The sequence below is a fragment of the Eubalaena glacialis genome, chromosome 10 (assembly GCF_028564815.1).
Source record: "Eubalaena glacialis isolate mEubGla1 chromosome 10, mEubGla1.1.hap2.+ XY, whole genome shotgun sequence".
Taxonomy (NCBI): domain Eukaryota; kingdom Metazoa; phylum Chordata; class Mammalia; order Artiodactyla; family Balaenidae; genus Eubalaena; species Eubalaena glacialis.
Window position 1 is genome coordinate 110,643,178 of NC_083725.1, and position 21,839 is coordinate 110,665,016.

General features: G+C 36.6%; 1 protein-coding gene and 1 pseudogene across 1 annotated transcript; both read right to left on the minus strand.

Moving 5' to 3' along the window:
• Positions 1-950, minus strand: LOC133099624 (olfactory receptor 5B2-like; annotated as a pseudogene).
• Positions 951-12,586: 11,636 nt separating this feature from the next.
• Positions 12,587-13,533, minus strand: LOC133099625 (olfactory receptor 5B12-like). The gene is given in 2 exon segments (XM_061203388.1): positions 12,587-12,795; positions 12,798-13,533. Coding segments are annotated over 2 exon segments (942 nt in total). The 5' UTR covers positions 13,531-13,533.
• Between the last annotated feature and the right edge of the window lie 8,306 nt (positions 13,534-21,839).

Consider the following 21,839-nt stretch of genomic DNA (forward strand, 5'->3'; position numbering starts at 1 on the left):
TTAAAGGGCTAATCTTAGAGACAATTTTATCTTCTCAACAACCTTCTCGAATGCACTTTTGACCTCCTTGTTTTTTCCTCATACTGTAGACCACAGGGTTCAGCGTGGGGATTACCATAGAGCATAGATCAAAGATGCTATTTGTCTGTGTCCATGGAATGACTGGAGCTGGCTGTAAGTACATGAAGATGACTGTCCCATAGAAGATGGAGATGGCAGTGAGGTGGGAGGCACAGGTGGACAAAGCCTTCTGAAATCCCTCAGCTGAGTGCATCTTCAGGATGGTGATAAATATGAACATGCAGGAAATAAAGATAGCCATGAGAGCAAAAAACACATGGAAGGTACTAATATAAACAAGAACCATCTCACTGATGTGTTTATCTGAGCAGGAAAAGACCATGACTGCTGGAAGATCACAGAAGAAGTGATGAACCAGATTGGACCTACAGAAAGAGAGACTGAAGGTATCTCCAATGTTTACAGAGGCATTCAGAACACCACAAGCATAAGAGCCTATGGCAAGACAAGCACACATATTTGTTGTCATGGTGATGGTGTAATGTAGGGGTTTACACACGGCCGCATAGCGGTCATAGGCCATTGAGGCCAAGAGGTAACTTTCCACAGTGGCAAAGACTGTAAAAAAAGAACATCTGAGCAGTGCATGCATTGTAGGAGATGACCTTATTTCCTGTAAGGAATCCTGCATCACTTTGGGTGTGATTGCTGAGGAGTAACCAAAGTCCACCAGAGAGAGATTACTGAGGGAAAAGTACATAAGAGTGTGAAGATGAGAGTCCAACAGAATCAACATGGTCATCCCCAGATTTCCAGCTAGAGTGATGAGGTAGATGAGAGTAAATATTATAAAGAGTGGGACCTGCATTTCTGGAGCATCAGGAAGTCCTAGAAGGATGAATTCAATCACTATCTGTATTGTTCTCCATGGACATCATTTGAGAATCACACGATGCCCTGCAACAATGAGAGGTAAAGGAACAGGAATGGAAAAGAGGGTACAGTGAAATTGGAATGCATGTATACTCTGTGGATTATTATTATTATTATTTTTATTTTTTTTAATTAATTAATTAATTTATTTATTTATGGCTGTGTTGGGTCTTCGTTTCTGTGCGAGGGCTTTCTCCAGTTGCGGCGAGCGGGGGCCACTCTTCATCGCGGTGCGCGGGCCTCTCACTATCGCGGCCTCTCTTGTTGCGGAGCACAGGCTCCAGACGCGCAGGCTCAGTAGTTGTGGCTCATGGGCCTAGTTGCTCCGCGGCATGTGGGATCTTCCCGGACCAGGGCTCGAACCCGTGTCCCCTGCATTGGCACGCAGATTCTTAACCACTGCGCCACCAGGGAAGCCCTGTGGATAATTTTAATTACAGCAATAATTTGTTCTCCAGATCTAAAGCATACACATAAGAAAATTAGTAAATAACTATCTGTTGTGTTATAGATAGTTGAAATTGAGGGGTTTCATGGATCACTCATGAAGTTTACTAATCTTGTATATGAGAAACTGAGGTATAGAAAGGGGTAATGACTTGTCCAAAGTCACATATCTGGAATGACTCCATCTTCCAAATCATATCTACTGAGTCTAGAAACAACGTACCCTTCTCTAGTGCTCACATTCCAGTATGTCACAGTCGATCCTCATTATCTGTAGTAGTTGGGTTCTATAAAGTAACAGTGAACAGTGAATTCATGAGTGCTTATTTGCTCCTAGCAAAAATACACAAATAGGTTCCTTCAAGCCTCTGGTCACATTTTCATCAATCAATCAATCCAAAAGCTTGTTTATGTGTGTTTCTCTTTAACAACATCTTATTTAATATATACTGTTGATTCATGAACATTGATCTCACAGCCAACAGCACTATAACTCATACCTAAATGAAGCTTATGTAATACACTTATTTTCTCCTTAAGGCACATCACAGTCTTGTGCTCAGGAACACTCAACGGCACTTCAGCATTACACTCAGGGGCTATTTAAATTTAAAAATCACCAACAGAAGGCATAAAAGTGTGGAAAACTGGCACTACAGAGACTGCATAGTAAACAGTTACAGTACGGGAATGGAAACAAGAAGGTAGAGCAATTGCCTTGTTCAACCTCTGCTGGAAATATGAACGTCAAGCAACTCATATTTTTCACCACTCTGCACATGTCCCTAAATGATCACAAAAGCACTACAAATATTTATTTTAGGATTAAAATAAATTTTAATTATAGGAAAAATTGCAAATGTGAAATCTGTGAATATGAGGATTGACTGTATGTATATATATTCGTTTCATCCTCTTAACAATGCTATGAGGTTCATTAGTCATTACCCTCATTGATTTTATGAGATAACTTAGACTCAAAAAGGTTGCTTAATTGCTTAACTGGCAGAGTCAAGCTTTGTACCCAGGCAGACTAGTTCCCAGTTCCCATGATATGAACTGAAATTTGAGTTGAAGTGAACTAATTCAATTCACATGTTTTATTGAATCCATTAGACCAAGTTTAATATTAGTTGTTAGGACTACTGAAATAACTAATATACTATCCTTGGCTATGGGACTTACAGTGGAGTAACAGAGACGTACATGTAATGTAGATGCAGTGCAATGACTGCAACAACAAATATGTCCAACCAGCAAAGGCAATTCTGAAGAGAAAGTAATGAACTGAGTGTAAGAACTCAAGATCTGGGAAGAGATGAACAGCATTCTAAAAGTACCTACCATTTACTATCAGGGAGACAGTGTCCTAACCTAAGTTTTCTGAGCCTCATATTTTTCATCGCTAAAAACAAAGAGGTAATGTGAAGGGACAAAAGTCAGAGTTAATAAAATAATGCACGAAAAACAATAAATATAAGCCTGATTAGTGTTAGCTCTAATGTTAGTATTAGGATGAAATGACGGTTTCTACCTTGGTTTGGAAAAAGTGGGCAGCAATATTCAGATCTTTAGGTTATGGATTACTTTTGAAGTTTGATAGCCTCTCTCCTTGATTAGTCTTTCTTCACACACTATGTCCACTCAGGTCTTCTGATTCCTCCTGTGGGTCTCACTCTGTCTTTCCTCTAACCATATCATTGGCTGTACCAGCCATTTGCTCAATTTCTTCCTAGAGATCCATATTTTACCTTGGGTTGAAACAGTTTTCTTCTGCTTCAAACTCATTCTTACTCTCACGACTGCCACCCATAAGCTGGATCACAAAAATCTAGGGTTGAAATTGTATGCTCCAGAGTTTGACTAGCTTTCAGATCTGCTTTTGTGGTGAACCTCGCATTCTAAATTTTTTCATTTGAATTTGAGGCCTGTGTCACAGCTTCCATTTATTAACCATTCTTCTCTACCAGTTTCCCCTTCACGACTTCACCTTTCATGCCTAGTACCTAAAGACATTTGTTATATTATCCTACAACTTCATCCTACAATGTTATAAGGTATGGAGTATTATTATCCACCTCTTGTCATTAAGGAAACTGAGTATTTGAGGGGTTAGGAGACTTCATAAAAATCTACACCTAGCAAGAAATAAACTCAAGATTCATATCCAGGTCAGACAGATTTTAAAGCCTAGGCCCTTAGCCACCACTTTTAGCTTTTCTAGATGTGCTAGTAATAATATGAGTGAGATTAAGGGGAAAAGAAGGCTGAAATAAATAAAGTAAGGAGTTCTCTAATTCATGGTGGTCCTCTTGTAGTCTAAAGAAGTATCATTTCACCCTGTTCTATTTAACTTCCCCTTCAATAACAGGCCTAGAGTTAGTAAACTAAATGAAGTTACCAAATCAGAGCACAGTCTTTCCTATGTGTTTTTTTGTTTTGGTTTTTGTTGTTGTGGTGGTGGTTTGTTTGTTCTTATCCTCTTTAGGAAAGCAGCATGGTGCTTCCTGAGTATCACAACATTCCCCAATGACATAGATTTTGACATTTAGTGACCAGTTCCTCCTCACTGTTTGAGAAAAATATTGAAAACATCCATTACTTTGTGGAAATGTCTTATAGCAGACATAGCCTCCTTCCAGTTTTTGCATGAATTACACTTCTCACTAAAAATGTATAAGGAAATATAGAAGCTTACCTTGCTCCTTGACAAAAAGGGAAAGGCAACCATGAATTGTGAGTCTGAAATCAGAAAATCAACCAGGGTAGAATGTATAAATCCTATTGGAAAAGGTCTTTCAGGTACTGGTAAAAAAGATTTTAAAGTCTCTGAAGCATGAATAAATAGAAGAAAAATCATTGACATGGAGCTAGGAAACCTGGGTTCAAGTCCTACATCTCCCATGTATTATTTATGATCCCTTGGAAGAGTCATTTACCTCTGTCAAGCTTAGTTTTCTTATTTATGAAACAAAAATAATAAAATTACCTCTCCCACACATCTCACAGAATTCTGCCTGTGAATAGCAAATGAAAGATGATCTACAAAACAATTTGGTAAAGGGGTTATCACTTTAACCTGAATCAGTATAATTCTTATCTTAGAGAGTTTTCCTTGGCTCTGGCTGCAGGTTCTAAGCAAATCCTGTTTGGAGGAAAACTGACATGTACACTAGAATCTATTACCATTCAGACGAATAAACAAATGAAAAAAAGGGTTCTGCACACAGACTGGTCCTCTAAAATGATGTTAAATGGAGTAATTTGGAGAGTCCAAAGGCTAATGAATAGGAGCCAGGAGGAAGTTATAGGGACACAGAGCTGTCAGGGGAATGGGGTCCCCTATGAGAACCTAGGGTTCTCAGCTCTTCATCTCACTTATTTAGTGAAGAAGCAATTAAACTGTCTGTGGGGAGTTTAAGTGCCTGTTGAGTAAGTCCACCGAGCAGTTTGTGTTACTTGACTTTTTTTTTTCACTTTCTAATTAATGTATAATTTATATAAAGTTATAGCCACACTTTTTAATGTATAGTTCTAACAGTTTGCACAAATGTATGTGGCTGTATAGCCACCACCACATCATGATGTAGAACGGTTCTATCAACCCCCCAAATTTCCTATACCCCTTTATGCTTGACCCCTCCTTCTACCTGCTAGCAAACACTGATCTATTTTCAGCCCTTACAGTTTGGGCTTTGTAAGAATGTCATAAAAAACGAGTCATACTGTAGGTTGTCTTTTGAGTCTGGCTTCTTTCCCTTAGCGTAATGAATTTGAAATTTATGGAGCTGTGTAGTTGTTCTGTAATTGGTTCCTGTTTATTGCTGAGAGGTATTCTGTGTATTCAGCACAGATTGTTTATCCATTCCACAGTTGAGAGAAAATTGGGCTGTTTCCAGTTTTTACCTATCACAAATAAAGTGTCTATAAACATTCACATACAGAATTTTATGTGAACATATGCATATATTTCACTTGGGTACGTTCTTAAGAGTGAGATTTCTGGGTTGTATGATACAGTCAACCTGTTTTCCAAAATGGTATACTATTTTGCATTCCTGCCAACAATGTATGAGAGTTCTGATTGCTTCACATCCTTGGCAGTATTTGATATTTATAGGTTTGTTTTTATTAGTTAGTTACTCTAAGGGGTCTGTAGTGTATCTCCTTGTTTTGCATTTCTGTAATGACTAATGATGTTGAGCATCTTTTCATGTGCTTATTTGTCATCCCTATTATCTTCCTTTGTAAAGTCTCTGTTAAAACCTTTTGCCCATTTTTACTGTATTTGTTTCATTATTATTCCAATTTGAGAATATTTTATGTATTCCAAAATGCAAGCCCTTTACTGATAAGGACTGATATGCGATTTGCAAATACTTTCTCCCAGTTCGTGACTTGCCTTTTTGAGTTTTTAACAAGTATTCGAACTGTATCAGTTGAAAATACTATACTTCTCTTTAAAATTGCCTTTGCAGAATTGGCAAATATCAACTGACGATATCAGTATTGCTATATTTCTGGAATCTCTATCTGGTTCCAGTAACATTTAATCTAATACAGCTATCCTTTGTCCAATACCACACTACTTGACTATTGTAGCTTAATGGTGAATCTGGAAAGGAGGGATGTGAGTGCTTCAACACTGTTGTTCTTCAAAATTGTTTGGTTATTCCAGTTTATTTGACTTTCCATATAAATATTACAATGTGCTTGCCCATTTTTACAAAAATTCTTTCTGGGATTTGGGAACACAGACATCTTAAAATTATTTAGTCTTCTAATCCATGAATGTAGTAAATTGCTCCATTTGTCATATTTGATTTATTTAGTCAATGTTTTATAGTTTTCAGCACATCTTGCACATATCTTGCAAGATTTATACCTAAGTACTTCATGGTGTTGATACTACTGCAAATGGTACTGCTTTTAAATTTCAATTTCTAATTGTTTATTGACATTATATAGAATTATGATGGATTTTTGAATATTGACCTTGTTTCTTAAGAACTTGCTAAACTCATTAGTTCTACAGCTTTTTGTCATATTCTTTGGGATTTTCTAAGTAGAAATTCATATCTTCTCTGAATTGTGGGGATTTTATTTATTCCTTTCCAACCAATATATTTTTTAACATCTTTATTGGAGTATAATTGCTTTACAATGGTGTGTTAGTTTCTGCTTTATAACAAAGTGAATCAGCTATACATACACATATATGCCCATATCTCCACTCTCTTGAGTCTCCCTCCCTCCCACCTTCCCTATCCCATCCCTCTAGGTGGTCACATAGCACTGAGCTGATCTCCCTGTGCCACGTGGCTGCTTCCCACTAGCTATCTATTTTACATTTGGTAGTGTACATAAGCTCATGCCACTCTCTCACTTCGTCCCAGCTTACCCTTCCCCCTCCCCGTGTCCTCAAGTCCATTCTCTACATCTGCATCTTTATTCCTGTCCTGCCCCTAGGTTCTTCAGAACTTTTTTTTTTTTAGATTCCATATATATGTGTTTGTTAGCATACGGTATTTGTATTTCTCTTTCTGACTTACTTCACTCTGTATGAAAGACTCTAGGTCCATCCACCTCACTGCAGATAACTCAGTTTTGTTTCTTTCTATGACTGAGTAATATTCCATTCTATATATGTGCCACATCCTCTTTATCCAATCATCTGTTGATGGACACTTAGTTTGCTTCCATGTCCTGGCTATTGTAAATAGAGCTGCAATGAACATTGTGGTACATGACTCTTTTGGAATTATGTTTTTCTCAGGGTATATGCCCAGTAGTGGGATTGCTGGGTTGTGTGGTAGTTCTATTTTTAGCTTTTTAAGGAACCTCCATACTGTTCTCCATAGTGGCTGTATCAGTTTACATTCCCACCAACAGTGCAAGAGGGTTCCCTTTTCTCCACACCCTCTCCAGCATTTATTGTTTGTAAATTTTTGATGATGGCCATTCTGACTGGTGTGAGGTGATATCTCATTGTAGTTTTGATTTGCATTTCTCTAATGATTAGTGATGTTGAGCATCCTTTCATGTGTTTGTTGACAATCTGTATATCTTCTTTGGAGAAATGTCTATTTAGGTCTTCTGCCCATTTCAACCAATGTGTTTTTCTTTCTTTTTCTTGCCTTACTGTATTGATGCCTATCATGATGGATAGAAGTGATAAGAGGAGACATCCTTGCCTATTTCTAATCTTTGGAAAAAAGCATTCAGTCTTTCATCATAAATAAAGTATGAAGCCGGCTATAAGTGTTTCATAGATGTTTTTTATCATGTTTAGGAAGTTTCCCACTACTAATACCTTGCTGAGAGTTTTTTATTGTGAATAAATGATGAATTTTGTCTGAGTCTTTTTCTGCATCTATTGAGATGATTATATGGTTTTAGTGTAGTACTACCAAATGATTTCATTCATGTGGAATATAAAACAAACAAACAAGCAACATGGATGGACCTAGAGACTGTCATACTAAGTGAAGTAAGTCAGAGAAAGACAAATATCATATGATATCGCTTATATGTGGAATCTACAAAAAAGGGTACAAATGAACTTATCTACAAAATGGAAATAGAGTTACAAATGTAGAAAATAAACTTACGGTTACTGGGGGTAACGGGGAGGGGGATAAATTGGAAGATTGGGATTGACATATACACGCTACTATATATAAAATAGATAACTAATAAGGACCTACTGTATAGCACAGGGAACTCTACTCAATACTCTGTAATGGCCTATATGGGAAAAGAATCTAAAAAAGAGTGGATACATGTAAATGTATAACTGAATCACTTTGCTGTACACCTGAAACTAACACAACATTGTAAATCAACTATACTCCAATAAAAATTTAAAGACAAACAAACATACAGACAAACAAAATAAATGAACAAACCAAACCAAACAAAAACAAACACATGGATACAGAGAACAGAGTAGTGGTTACCAGAGGAGAAGGGGCAGTGAGGAGGGCAAAATTGGTAACGGGTATCAATATAGTGAATGAATGTAAACTAAATTTTTGTTGGTGAGGCTGCCGTAGTGTATACAGAATTAGAAATACGTGCAGTATACATGAAACTTACATAATGTTATAAACCAACGTTACCTCAATAAAAAATAAATTTAAAAAAACCAAAAACATACAAACAAAAAACCCCACAGCATCTTAATACAGTACATTGTTTTGAAATCCCACTTGCAATTAATTTGGGATGCCACTTGGTCATGACTTATTAAGAATTTTACATATTGTTGGATTTGATCATACACAATGATGAAAGAATAGTTCTACATATGCAAATAAATCAATGTAATATATCACATTACAGAATGAAGGATAAAAATCATATGATCATCTCAATAGATGTAGAAAAAGCATTTGACAAAATTCAAAATCTTTTCATGATAAAAACTCTCAACAAATTAGGTATGAAAGGAATGTACTTCAACATAATAAAGACTATACATGACAAACCCACAGCTATGTCATACTCAGCAGTGAAAAATTGAAAGCTTTTTCTCTAAGATCAGGATCAAGACAAGGGTGCCCACTCTAACCACCTCAGTATAGTAATAGAAGTCCTAGCCAGACTTTTTCCATGGACCATACAGTTGTGGATATTGTGGACTCTAGCATTTCCATTTGTTGTTTCTTTTAAGTCTTCATTCCTCTGTTAAAATCACCAGTCTGACTATTATGTTTTCCAACTTTTCCACTAGAATCTTTAACATATTAATCGTATATTTATTTTGTACTCCTTCTCTGATAGTTTCAATATCTCTGTCATATAAGCATCTGATTCTGCTGATTGCTTTGTCTTTCAGCAAAGTATTGCCTCTTTGTATTCCTTGTGATTTTTTTGAAAGCTAAACATCGTGTATAAAGCAATAAATCTTGTGGTAAATACATTTTATGCCCGAAGATAGTCCTACATTTTGTTGTTGTTTTGTTTGGCTAGAACATTAGTGTGGACAGCTGAGTCAATCTAGTTACATACAAGTCAAACTGGATTTGGATCTTGTTTCTATAGTTACCATCAGTGAACCACATATGAAGAGGCTTCAGAAGGCATGACCATGTTTTAGGATGGAAGCTGGTTTACAAGATATTTCTCAATACCTGTGACCTTCTCAATTTTATTTTATTTTTTATTTTTTAATTTTTTTCTAACATCTTTATTGGAGTATAATTGCTTTACAATGGTGTGTTAGTTTATGCTTTATAACAAAGTGAATCAGCTATACATATACATATATCCACATATCTCTTCCCTCTTGAGTCTCCCTCCCACCCTCCCTATCCCACCCCTCTAGGTGGTCACAAAGCACCAAGCTGATCTCCCTGTGCTATGCTGCTGCTTCCCACTAGCTATCTATTTTACATTTGGTAGTGTATATATGTCCATGCCACTCTCTCACTTCATCCCAGCTTACCCTTCCCCCTCCCCATGTCCTCAAGTCCATTCTCTACCTCTGCGTCTTTATTCCTGTCCTGCCCCTAGGTTCTTCAGAACTTTTTTTTTTTTTTTTTTAGATTCCATATATATGTGTTAGCATACGGTATTTGTTTTTCTCTCTCTGACTTACTTCACTCTGTATGACAGACTCTAGGTCCATCCACCTCACTACAAATAACTCAGTTTCATTTCTTTTTATGGCTGAGTAATATTCCATTGTATATATGTGCCACATCTTCTTTATCCGTTCATCTGTCAATGGACACTTAGGTTGCTTCCATGCCCTGGCTATTGTAAATAGAGCTGCAATGAACGTTGACCTTCGCAATTTTAAATATTTCCTTTGCATTTGAACCTTAGAAAGGCTCTCCATGTGTCTTGGCCCTCTCCTAGCAGTAGACTGTGTTTACTTATTACTCAGTGTTTGTTAGCATGGTTGTGAATAGCAGAGTCCTTTCTCTACTCTTCTGATACAGCTTTCATCTTACACAGAAACTTTGTCCCTCGTGTCAGAGATGGGGCCCTTCTCAGTGATCCTGACTTACTCTGGGTATAGTAGACCTCTAGTGGGCTTATCCCAGGACATAAATAAATAAACTAAATAAAGTATAAAATTCACTAAAGTGTATCAGTAGCAGATATAAGCTGGCAGAAGAAAAAAATCAGTCAACATAAAGATTGGTCAGTTGAGAATATACAGCCTGAGGAACAGAAATAAAAAAAAATAAAGAAAAATAAATGGCCTCAGAGAACAGTGGGATACTGCAAAAGTACCAACATATGCATAATGGGATTCCCAAAAGGAGAGAGAGAGGAAGGGACAGAAAATATTTACAGAAATAATGGCAAAAAACTTCCCAAATCTGAAGAAAAGAATGGACATATATATAGATTCAAAATTTTTAACATTGTGAGACTCAAAATTTTAGTGCATTCGGACATTAACAAATTCATAACATTTATATGCAAAGAATTATTAATACTATTATAATTCTTGGTGCTTAAAATCTTTAAATTAAATGTTATACTTTTATTTAAGTGAATTAAAACATGCCTTTATGATCCTTTTCTTTTTCCCATATTACTGTATATTTTCTCTATTTAAAATGACATACATAAACATATTATTTTTAGATATGACATATGAAAATTTGTCTAGGAAAATAAATGCCTGTGTAAAGGCATGCATTTTTATTAAAAATAAGAACAAAGAATCAATAATAAATCTACACTCAAAAAACTTTGGAAGTATTTTCATAAAAGTTAATTTTTTAAATACAAAACCTATTGCTTTTTCATATGTAAAAAGATCAATTGAACAATAATTTTTAAAAACCAAACATATATATCTTATTTACATTAAGTCAAATATTTATATTAAGAATGTGTTCCCAGACACCAAAATAATTGTTTTAAATTCTACTATAATAATAGACCTATCTCATGTATGTCTTAATTAATTTCTCCTTCTGTAGGTGTGTGAGTTTTTCATGAATGATGTATGTGTGTGCATATGCTAAAACATGCATGTAAATGTACATGTTCGTGTGGGAGTGTAGGTGAACATACTTATTAAGAAGAATTTTAAAAATCAAAATCCCATGTTCAAAAGCATGTGGGAGAAAGCAAGACAGCAGGTCTCATATGAAAAAATAAACTCTTACGCTCAAAAATTTTCTGCTAGCAACCTTAGGACAATATAATAAGGCTTGAGCCCCACAGAGGGACGCTGCTTAGGTATTAAGCTAACAAGAGACTTGGAAGACAGGTCTACTAGCTATTAAAAGGTTTTTCATAGGTGAGTACAATTGTTTTCACATGTTTGAAGTCTACCCTGTTTCAATCCCACCAGGCATTCCTGATGAATACTGCATTTTCCACGGAAGCAACAATTTATAATTTCCTCTTATTCTTGTTTGTTACTAGAAAAGACTCGGTCTCAGGGGGCTTTGATTAAGATGATGAGACAAAGAATGAAACAAATAAGAGTCTGTTAAATGTCTGCCTGAAACCAGAGCTGCACCACTTAATATGAAAGACTCTTCAAAACCAATAATGAAATAATCACCCATTTTGCAAGACTGATAAGAAAATGAGGGGGGGTTGTACATTTGGGGAAACTAATTTACACTGTAGGAGGAAAGAGGAGGAAGAAGAGCAATGACAGAAAATCAACTGTTAATACATATCAGAAACTGCCGAGAAATCACAAGATAAGCTGTAGCATATGTTCCTCCAGCTAGAATATGGCAATCATTTCTCTGAGAAGAGAAGCTCATAGGCTTCCCCACCCCCTCCAACAGGCAATCATTTTGCATTTTACATTATTTGAAAAGAGCTTGATTATTTTCCTTTGAAAGAAACCGGATTGATTCACATTTACCTGTCAGCAGAATGTTCTATTCCTCTGTTTTGCCTGTCTATTTAAAGGCATATGACCTGACTATGAAATTCCATAGACAAATAGTTCGTCAGATGTAAATAAATAATAGTGAGTGACCAGCAAAAAAAAAAAAATCCCATGTTCATGGGTGATTCTTCTTAACCTATTATTCCTAGTTATCATATTTTTTGAGACTTTTGCTTTGTAGATTTAATCAATAGCTGGAGAAATTACCATAAGAATTTAGAAATGTGTGGGTTAGACAGGTTAAGTATTTTCACCAGAGAGATCTGAGGTGGGTAAAACCGCCTTATTGTAGATTTAATGTAGTTAAAATACAAATTCTCTAGAAGACTTTGTCTTCCCCACAGCCTTTTTAAAGACACTCTTGACCCCTTTGTTCCTCAAGCTGTAGACCAATGGATTCAGCATGGGGATGACCATGGTGTACAACACAGAGGCCATTTTGTCTGTGCCCATGGAATAGCTGGAGCTGGGCTGTAAGTACATGAAGATGCCCGTCCCACAGAAGATGGAACGGCAGTGAGGTGGGAAGCACAGGTGGAAAAGGCCTTTTGGCATCCTTCAGATGAGCACATCCTCAGAATGGTGATAAATATAAACAGGTAGGAGATCAAGATTACCAGGATAGAAAAGAGGGCATTGAAACCCACCACAAAGAAAATAACCATCTCACTGAGGTAGTTGTCTGAGCATGAGAGAGCCAGGAGACGAGGAGCATCACAAAAGAAGCGATCGACCACATTGGACCTACAGAAGGAGAGCCTGACAATGTTCCCAGTGTGGATGGAGGCATTCAGGAAACCACAGAAGTAGCAGCCTATGCCCAGACGTGCACACACATTAGTCATCATGGTGGTGGTGTAATGTAGGGGTGTGCACACTACCGCATAGCCGTCATAGGCCACTGCGGCTAAGATGTAGCTTTCTGCAATGATAAAGACTGCAAAGAAGAAGAACTGGGTGACACAAGCATTGTAGGAGATGATTTTGTCTTCTGTGAGGAATCCTGCCATCACCTTGGGAGTGACAGCTGAGGAGTAACCAAAGTCCATCAGAGAGAGGTGACTGAGGAAAAAGTACATGGGAGTGTGGAGAAGAGAGTCCAACAGAACCAATTCAATCATCCCCAGGTTCCCAACTACAGTGATGAGGTAGATGAGAGAGAAGATGAGAAAGAGTGGGATCTGCACTTCTGGGTCATCAGCCAACCCCACAAGAATGAACTCAGTCACCTCTGTAGTGTTTTCCATGGAGATCAATTGGGAATTGTGTGGCTGCCCTATAGCAATTAAAAAAAAACAAACAGAATCAGAATACAAAATGAAAGGAAGACTCCACCGAAATCAATCAGCATGTTTGCTCTGTGCCTTATTTCAGTATTGCAATAACCAGTTTCCAGGAGTTTTTAGGTCTAAAGCATGGCCATGACAATAAAATGCAATTTTGAATTATTGATAAATCATAGAATAATCCAGGCAAAAGGATATGGAGATAATGCATCCAATCTCCTAACTTCATAGAAAACTGAATTAAGATCAAAAGAAAGGATTTAAGCAATATCATCAGATTAGTTGCTAACCAGAGCAGCTCAGACAGCCAAGTCAAAGTTTACAAAATAGTCACAAATTATTCTTTGTATTAAGCTAGAATAGCTTAACAAAATTAATGTGAAATTGAATTAATTTTACTTCAACTGACATTTTTTTTGTCTTTTTCGTTGTGTCAGAACAGTTGTATATGGTAGTGAAAGAAAGTTAAATAAAACATGTCCTAAAACCACAATGAGATATCACCTCACACTTGTCAAAATGGCTATCATCAAAAAGTCTACAAGTAACAAATGTTGGTGAGGATGCGGGTAAAAGGGAACCCTTGTACACTGTTGCTGGGAATGTAAGTTGGTGCAGCCACTATGGAGAACAGTATGGAGGTTCCTCAAAAAACTAAAAATAGAGTTAACACATGATCCAGCAATCCCACTCCTGGGCATATATCTGAAAAAACAAAAACACTGCTTAGAAAAGATATATGCACCCCAATGTTCAGCAGCACTATTTACAATATCCAAGACATGGAAGCAACCCAAGTGCCCATCAACAGATGAATGGATAAAGAAGTTATGGTACATATATACAATGGAATATTACTCAGCCATAAAGAAGAATGAAATTCTGCCATTTGGAGCAACATAGATGGACCTTAATAATATTATGCTTAGTGAAATAATACAGAGAAAGACAAACACTTTATGACACCACTTATATGTGGACTCTAAAAAAATAATACAAGTGAATGTATATAGCAAAACAGAAACAGACTCACAGACAGAGAAAACAAACTAGTGTTTACCAAAGGGGAGAACAAAGGAGAGAGGGGAAAATTAGGGGTATGGGATTAAGAGATATAAACTACTATGTATAAAATAGATAAGCAATAAGGACATATTTATAGCATAGTGAATTATAGCCATTATCTTGTAATAACTTTTAATGGACTATAATCTGTAAAAATACTGAATCACTATGGTACACACCTGAAACTAATATAATATTAGAATATTGTAAATCAACTATACTTCAACTAAATGGGAAACAAATTAATGTACAAGGACTAAAACATCTATAAAATAGTAGTTTTTGACTTTTATTACATTAATACAGTTTTTAACTTTTGCATTCAGATGTCCCTGATCTGGAGCTATGTTAAAGCCATGTCAAAAGATGCAAATCCCACCTCTACCGTGTATGGAATCAATGAACATTGTTAGAGTGCAATATTACTCAGCCATCATTTTTCCCATCATACTGGGTTGATGATGCAAACTGGAACTACGTAAGTGGTTAGATATTATGATTTGGACAGAGAGCTTGTCCTATCTTATATTAGAGAGGTGGATGATATAAGATGGAGCATCCAGATTAAGGATGAAATCAAAGGTTTGATAATATCACTCATGACATTTGCTTTCCTCTCAAACTCCTACTCTCCTATCTTTCATATCCCTTCCTTCAGTTTTTTACACATTTCTCTCTCTATGTATATGACGGCCATTCCAGTTGTGCCAAGTAAGAGTACATTTGTTTTCTGAGTCACCTTGGGTTTTAACTAATGTGTTAATATTAGGCCTCAGTTTCCCCATATATAAAATGGGGACAACAATATTGTCTGGCACTTACTAAAGCATCAGTAAATGTATTCATTCTTGGAAAATTCAAAGTGCAGGTGAGATTTCCTTTTGTCCCATTATCCTTCCATTTTCAGAACCTGAAAAACCTTGGATTCAGCCATCACAGATAAAAACAATACAAATTTTGGTACATTATCACTGACTTTATGAACTATATAAGGATTTTTTGAAGCCTACATAAAATCCGATTATGGAATCTCCATTTATTTTTCTAAATCAAGAATCTTTCCAAAATGGAATCTAAAAGTGTTACCTGCTTCAAAATTTTAGCTAAATAGTTTAGAGATTAAAAATTCTTTAAAGATTAATTCCTACTGTAGCAACAAGATATTTGATACCATGATGCATTTTTTTCAATAATTTTTCTAGTTTCTATTATAAGCAAAAACACTGCCATATATAATGGAAATAAAAGGAAAGACAGCAATTTCTATTTTGGAAGTAGTGGCAGATATAAAACAAAATGAATAGGAAAATATATAGCATGTGTGGAAATTTTTTAAAAGCTGAGTGGAAGACAGGTAAGGTTAGAGCTAGCTGGGTAAAATTTTAAATATGGTGGTCTGGGAAAGACTCATTCATAAAATCAGACTTTTGAGCAAATATTTAAAGGAAGCAGGGGAACAGGCCTTGAGTATACTTGGAGGAAGGGCATTCCCGGCAGAGGGAACAGCAAATACATGGTACTGAGGTTTGAACATGCCAAGATTATCCTGGGGACAGCAAGAAAACCAATAAGCCTGCAGTGGGAAGAAAGGGTTATGTCAGAGAGGTACAGCGGGGTGAAGCTGTAATGACCTCACACAGTACTTTAAGTTACTAGGCTTTATTCTGAGTAAGATTGGAATGTATTATAGGATTTGCACCAAAAGGTGACATAATCTGATTTCTGTTTTAAAAGGTTCACTCTAGTAGATCTGTTGATAATTGAACTTACTAGGATAAAAATAAAAGGTGGTAGAAAAATTAGTAGGCTACTATAATATAAAAGATGATGATTGCTTGGCCCAAGAAGATAGTGGGTAGGATAATAAGAAATTATCCACTTTTGGATATATTTCAAAAGTAAGGCTGACTGAATTTCCTGATGTACTGAAAAGGGGGCAGGAGAGAAAGAGAGAGGTCAATGACTCCAATTTTTGTATAGCGATACACAGATGAGTATAAAAAAGCAGATGTTTGGGAACTGGGGGGAAAAGAGATCATTTCATTGAGCTCGAAATCCCTTTTGGCCATCCAAGCAGGAGTGCGGCATAAACAATTGGATATGCGATCTAGAGTTCAGAAGAGAGGATTGGCAACCTCAAATTATATTAATTTGAACTAGGTTGGCAATTTCTAATGGTTCACTATACATATATCATCTTAAATCGACAAGACTAAATGACACCACCAAAGGAAAGAGTTTTGACAGGCAAAAATTAGAGTATTATAGTGTTACAAGGTCAAAGATAAGAAGATTTGGTGGTAAAGGAAAGAGAGAATTGCTACCACTTGAGATGGCTGTAAGGGAAGCACTATCCCAGGACACAGACAGATTCCAATTAGACCAAGTAGGTAAAGGGGACTTTCAAAATATATTAAGTATATTTTGGGTTATGTTGATGACTGACTATAAATTTAATGGAATGAATTTCAGAAATTGGGGAGGAGTGGAGCTGGGGTTGGTAAAGGGGAGATACAGAGATGTGTGGACATTATTTTGTAGGAGTTGAGGGCTGATATGACAATCCTCAGCTTCATGCTGAGTGGCAGCAATAAATATAATAATGAGATTAGTCCTATGGGTGTCAAGATGAGGATAGGTGTTGGAAAGGCGATTAGACAGGTGAGGGTCACAACAGAAGCATGGAGAATTCTGGGTAGGGTTCACTCCTGCTATTAGTGGTATGAGGGCCACTTATACAGAAGAGGGTTACTAGGATACCCTCTTGGTTCCTTAAAAACTACTCACTTGAACAAATAGCACAGATACAGATTTCTTAAATTCTGGGGAAAAAATGCTCTTGGAATTATTTCAAACTTGTTACTAACTTTCTTCTCCACACTTGAAATCTTAGGTTTTAATTCAACACCTTCCTGGAGGGAAAAGACAGTTAAAACTTGTTTTAGTTGAAAAGAAATTAAGAACCTACAATGGTTCTTGGAGGCATTTATTGATCTCTTATCATTCTTTGCTCCATAGATGGAAACTTCTTATAGAATGGCCTACCATAGAGCTGGTGCTCAGCACAAACTAAAAAATTCAGTTGTCTTGACAAAATGCTCTCTCCTCTCATGTATTCTTCATAAAATACCACAACTTCCAAAGATTCTCTGAAGTCTTCCCCAGCTTCTTACTCTTCAGATACGATTATGTCATTATGATGAGTAAAATTGATCACTTTGTTACTCAAAACATTTTTAAAATTTTATATAATTTATTATCTTGTATAGTAGAAGTCATGATTGATAATGATGTAGGCTGTAATAGATATGATTTATTGAGCATTTGCTATGCTCCTATCACCAAGCTAGAAACTGTGCTACTTTACCTCAGTTAATCCTTACACCTCCTGTGAGATATTATCCCCAATTCACAGGTACGGAAAACAAAGATTACTGACATTTAGTTACTTGCTTAAGTCTGAGGAAAATAGCAAAGCCAGGATTTAAAGCCAAATTATTTTGAACCTAAGCCTTACCTCTTTATCATGAAAAAAAATGCTCCTTTAAACTTTTTACATTGAACCTAAGCTAGGCACAACAAAGTAACTCATTTAGTTGATTGGTTGATTGATTGAGTGACTGATTAAATCTGTCATTGGGAGTCAATGTAGATCATTAAAAACAATAAACTTGGGAATCAAATATACTTACCTGTTTGTGTGACTTAGTGCAAATAACTTACCTTTCTGGATCTCAGTTAATACCAACAACTGGAACCACAAATGTTTACAACCCACCTCAACCCCTCAAAAAATCCTCAAAGAGCTAAAAAGTGTCATGAGTCTTTAGTAACACCAGCCAAAAAGCCACATAAAGTGCTTAATTCTGTCCATTTCTCCATTCTCTCTATAAGCACTAAGTCCTTGTGGTGCACCAATCAGTGTGCTGGTTTCCAGGTCTACAGTGATGAACAAGGCACATTTCCTGACCTCAGGATATTGAGTGCACTAGGACAGATATATAAACTGATGAATATTATGTACTATTCTTATTCTCTATTCCCAAGAGAGAGGATTATTTTCTCAGAACTGTGTGATGGGAGTGATTCTATTTACACTTTAGTCTATCTATCAGTCCATGTAATAGTTAATAAATTAGGTGTCCAACACCAGATAAGTCTTTAGTGGCAGGATTAGACATTGAGATTAGTTCTATTTGTGTACATAATTATGTCGTGTAATTTTACACATCTCCTTTTTAGTGCATTTTATAACTTATTTCTAAGCCTGATTTTTCCCACATTATTATTTTCCATTCCTCCTCTCCCTCTTTTTAAATATTCTATTAGCTCCTAGATTACAATCAGATTTTATATTGATACTCAATTTGGTCTTCTCAACAACTCTGGGATTAGTCAAAATAACTAATATTATCACATTCCCTGAAAGAGAAAACAGGTTGAAATAGTTTAAATAATTTGTTCAAAGTTGAACTAGTTTATACTTAGCAGACACTCAAGATCTTTTTGTGCTTTTCCTCTATGTCACATAATAAATATACATGTTCTAATAGGATCTCTACATTGTTTAGACATACAATTCCCAGTTACATGAAACAGACAGAAGAAATCTTCAAAACATTCAAGCCCAAACTCTGAATAAATAAAAGGAGAAACCCATTCCTTGACGCATTTTTCTGATTACCTCTACCCATGAAAATTTATGCAGACAGTAGATTTCACCTAGTAGATTTCATCTAGTAGATTTATAGGTTTACCTTATTCCCTGAACAATTCAACATGCAAGTCCAGCACCTTCATATGTGAGTGAATCTTAAATCAGAAATTTAATCTGCGGGCTTCCCTGGTGGCGCAGTGGTTGAGAATCTGCCTGCCAGTGCAGGGGACACGGGTTCGAGCCCTGGTCTGGGAAGATGCCACATGCCGTGGGGCAACTGGGCCCGTGAGCCACAACTACTGAGCCTGCGCGTCTGGAGCCTGTGCTCCTCAACAAGAGAGGCCGCGATAGTGAGAGGCCCGCACACCGCGATGAAGAGTGGCCCCCGCTTGCCGCAACTGGAGAAAGCCCTCGCACAGAAATGAAGACCCAACACAGCCAAAAATAAATAAATAAAATAAATAAATTTATTAAAAAAAAAAAAAGAAAGAAATTCAATCTGTGAAAAAAAGTAAACACCCTGTTGTGATGTTGTTCTTTAGTGTGGCCAAAGTGCTTAAAGTTCTCTAGAGACAGGAAGAAACTGAAGGAAAAAATGTTATTGGCCTTGGAAACAGCGAACTAAAATTCTACTCCTGGATCTTCTGCCCACTCTTCTTAGATAAATCACTTAACCTCTGAGCCTTGATATCTTCATCTGTAAAATGGAAATAAGAGAAAGGCAGGCCCAACACATCCTCCCTGAAGACTGCTGCTATGATAAGAAAATAAGAAAACCCTAAAATACCTCATACTTGGTAAGGGGTGATCATCATAATCACAACCATCATCACTATTATTTGGGGTTTTTTTCCCCTGGACATTGTTGCTGCTCTTAACAACAGTTTGGGGGAAGGTCATTGTTGCTGCGAGACAACAATTAACAAATCAAAAGAAAAATAAATGGCCAAAGTAACTCTGATTCTTGGGCTGCACTCTCTAATATGAGGCCAATTGGAGTCATGTGGAGACCAGAAAGATTAAAACATGGGAACCAGGAGGGAGTTATGTAGTCATGGAACTCTCAGGGAACAAATACCCTATGAGGGCTACAAAACTCTTTATCTTACCTAACTAGGGAACAAGTGATTAAAGTGTCTGTGGGGATCCAGCTCTGCTTGATGAGGGAGACCATGGACGTATTTATTTACACTATTTGCAGTAATTCTCTTTGATGATGCACAAATCCATCCACAGCATGACCTCCAGGGCTACAATTTGACATAAATATTGGGGGATAGAGGCAAGGACTCTGTCATTAAACAAGATAAGTGGCCCCCAGGAATTAGTTCTTCATTTAATTCACCTAAATGTTTGTACCAGTGAGAAGAAATATCAATTCTCTTTTAAAATTTCTATTGGAGTATAGTTGATTTACAATGTTGTGTTAGTTTCAGGTGCACAGCAAAGTGAATCAACTCTACGTATACAGTCTTTTTTAAGATTCTTTTCCTGTAGGCCATTACAGAGTATTGAGTAGAGTTCCCTGTGCTATACATAGTAGGTTATTTAATTCATTTAACTGTTTATTGATCCCAAATATATTTCAGCCATAATGGTGAACACTGAAAATGCAGACTCATGTAAAATAAACATGGTTCTTGCATTCATGGTGCTTAAGTTTAAGGGAGAAAAAGTACACTAAACAAGTAAACGCTCTAAGAAACATATAATTACATGTAGAACAAAATGCTGTGTGTGCTTATGTGTAAAATAAGCATGTACTTATACATAGAAAATGAGAGAGAAAAGAAGAAATCTACTTTACATTGGCTGATCAGAATGTTTTCTCAGGAAAGTTAACATTTCAGCCAGACCTAAAATGATAAAGAATCAGTGTTGGGGGAAGGTCATTCCAAGCAAAATTAAAAGTATGTAGTAAAGGTCCCATACTTCAAGGTAGTCAGCAAAATCTAAAAGAAGACAGTGTGGCTGCAGCATGGGTAGCAAGACCTCTTCCTTGGCGGTTTCCATTTTAGCATCCTCCCAGAACAAAACCTGAATAAAACAGAGCAAAACAAAACAGAGACACTCATCCCTAATAACGAAACTATCATCAGGTCTGGATCACGAGACTAGAACAGGTAGGTTATAAGCATAGCTCAAATATTGTCCTGCCTGCCAGAAGCCATCACATTTAGCTTCAGAGTGGAAAAATTTTTCCCACTAATTTGAGAGAATAAATCAAGATGGCAGACTAAGAGGGTGTGGAATTCACCTCCCCTCACAAACACATCAAAAACACATCAACAATACAACTATAAATGGGAAGGAAATCCAAAAAGGAGGGGATATATGTATACGTATAGCTGATTCATTTTGCTGTACAGCAGAAACTAACACAACATTGTAAAGCAACTATAGTCCAATAAAAAAAAAAATCTACGTGGAGCAATTCTCACCGAAAACTAAGTGAAGACTGGCAGAAAGACTTTTGTACAACCAAGGTTGTAAGAAAGGTCCACACGGAATCAGGCAGGAAGGGAAGAGAAATGATCAGGTTGGGACC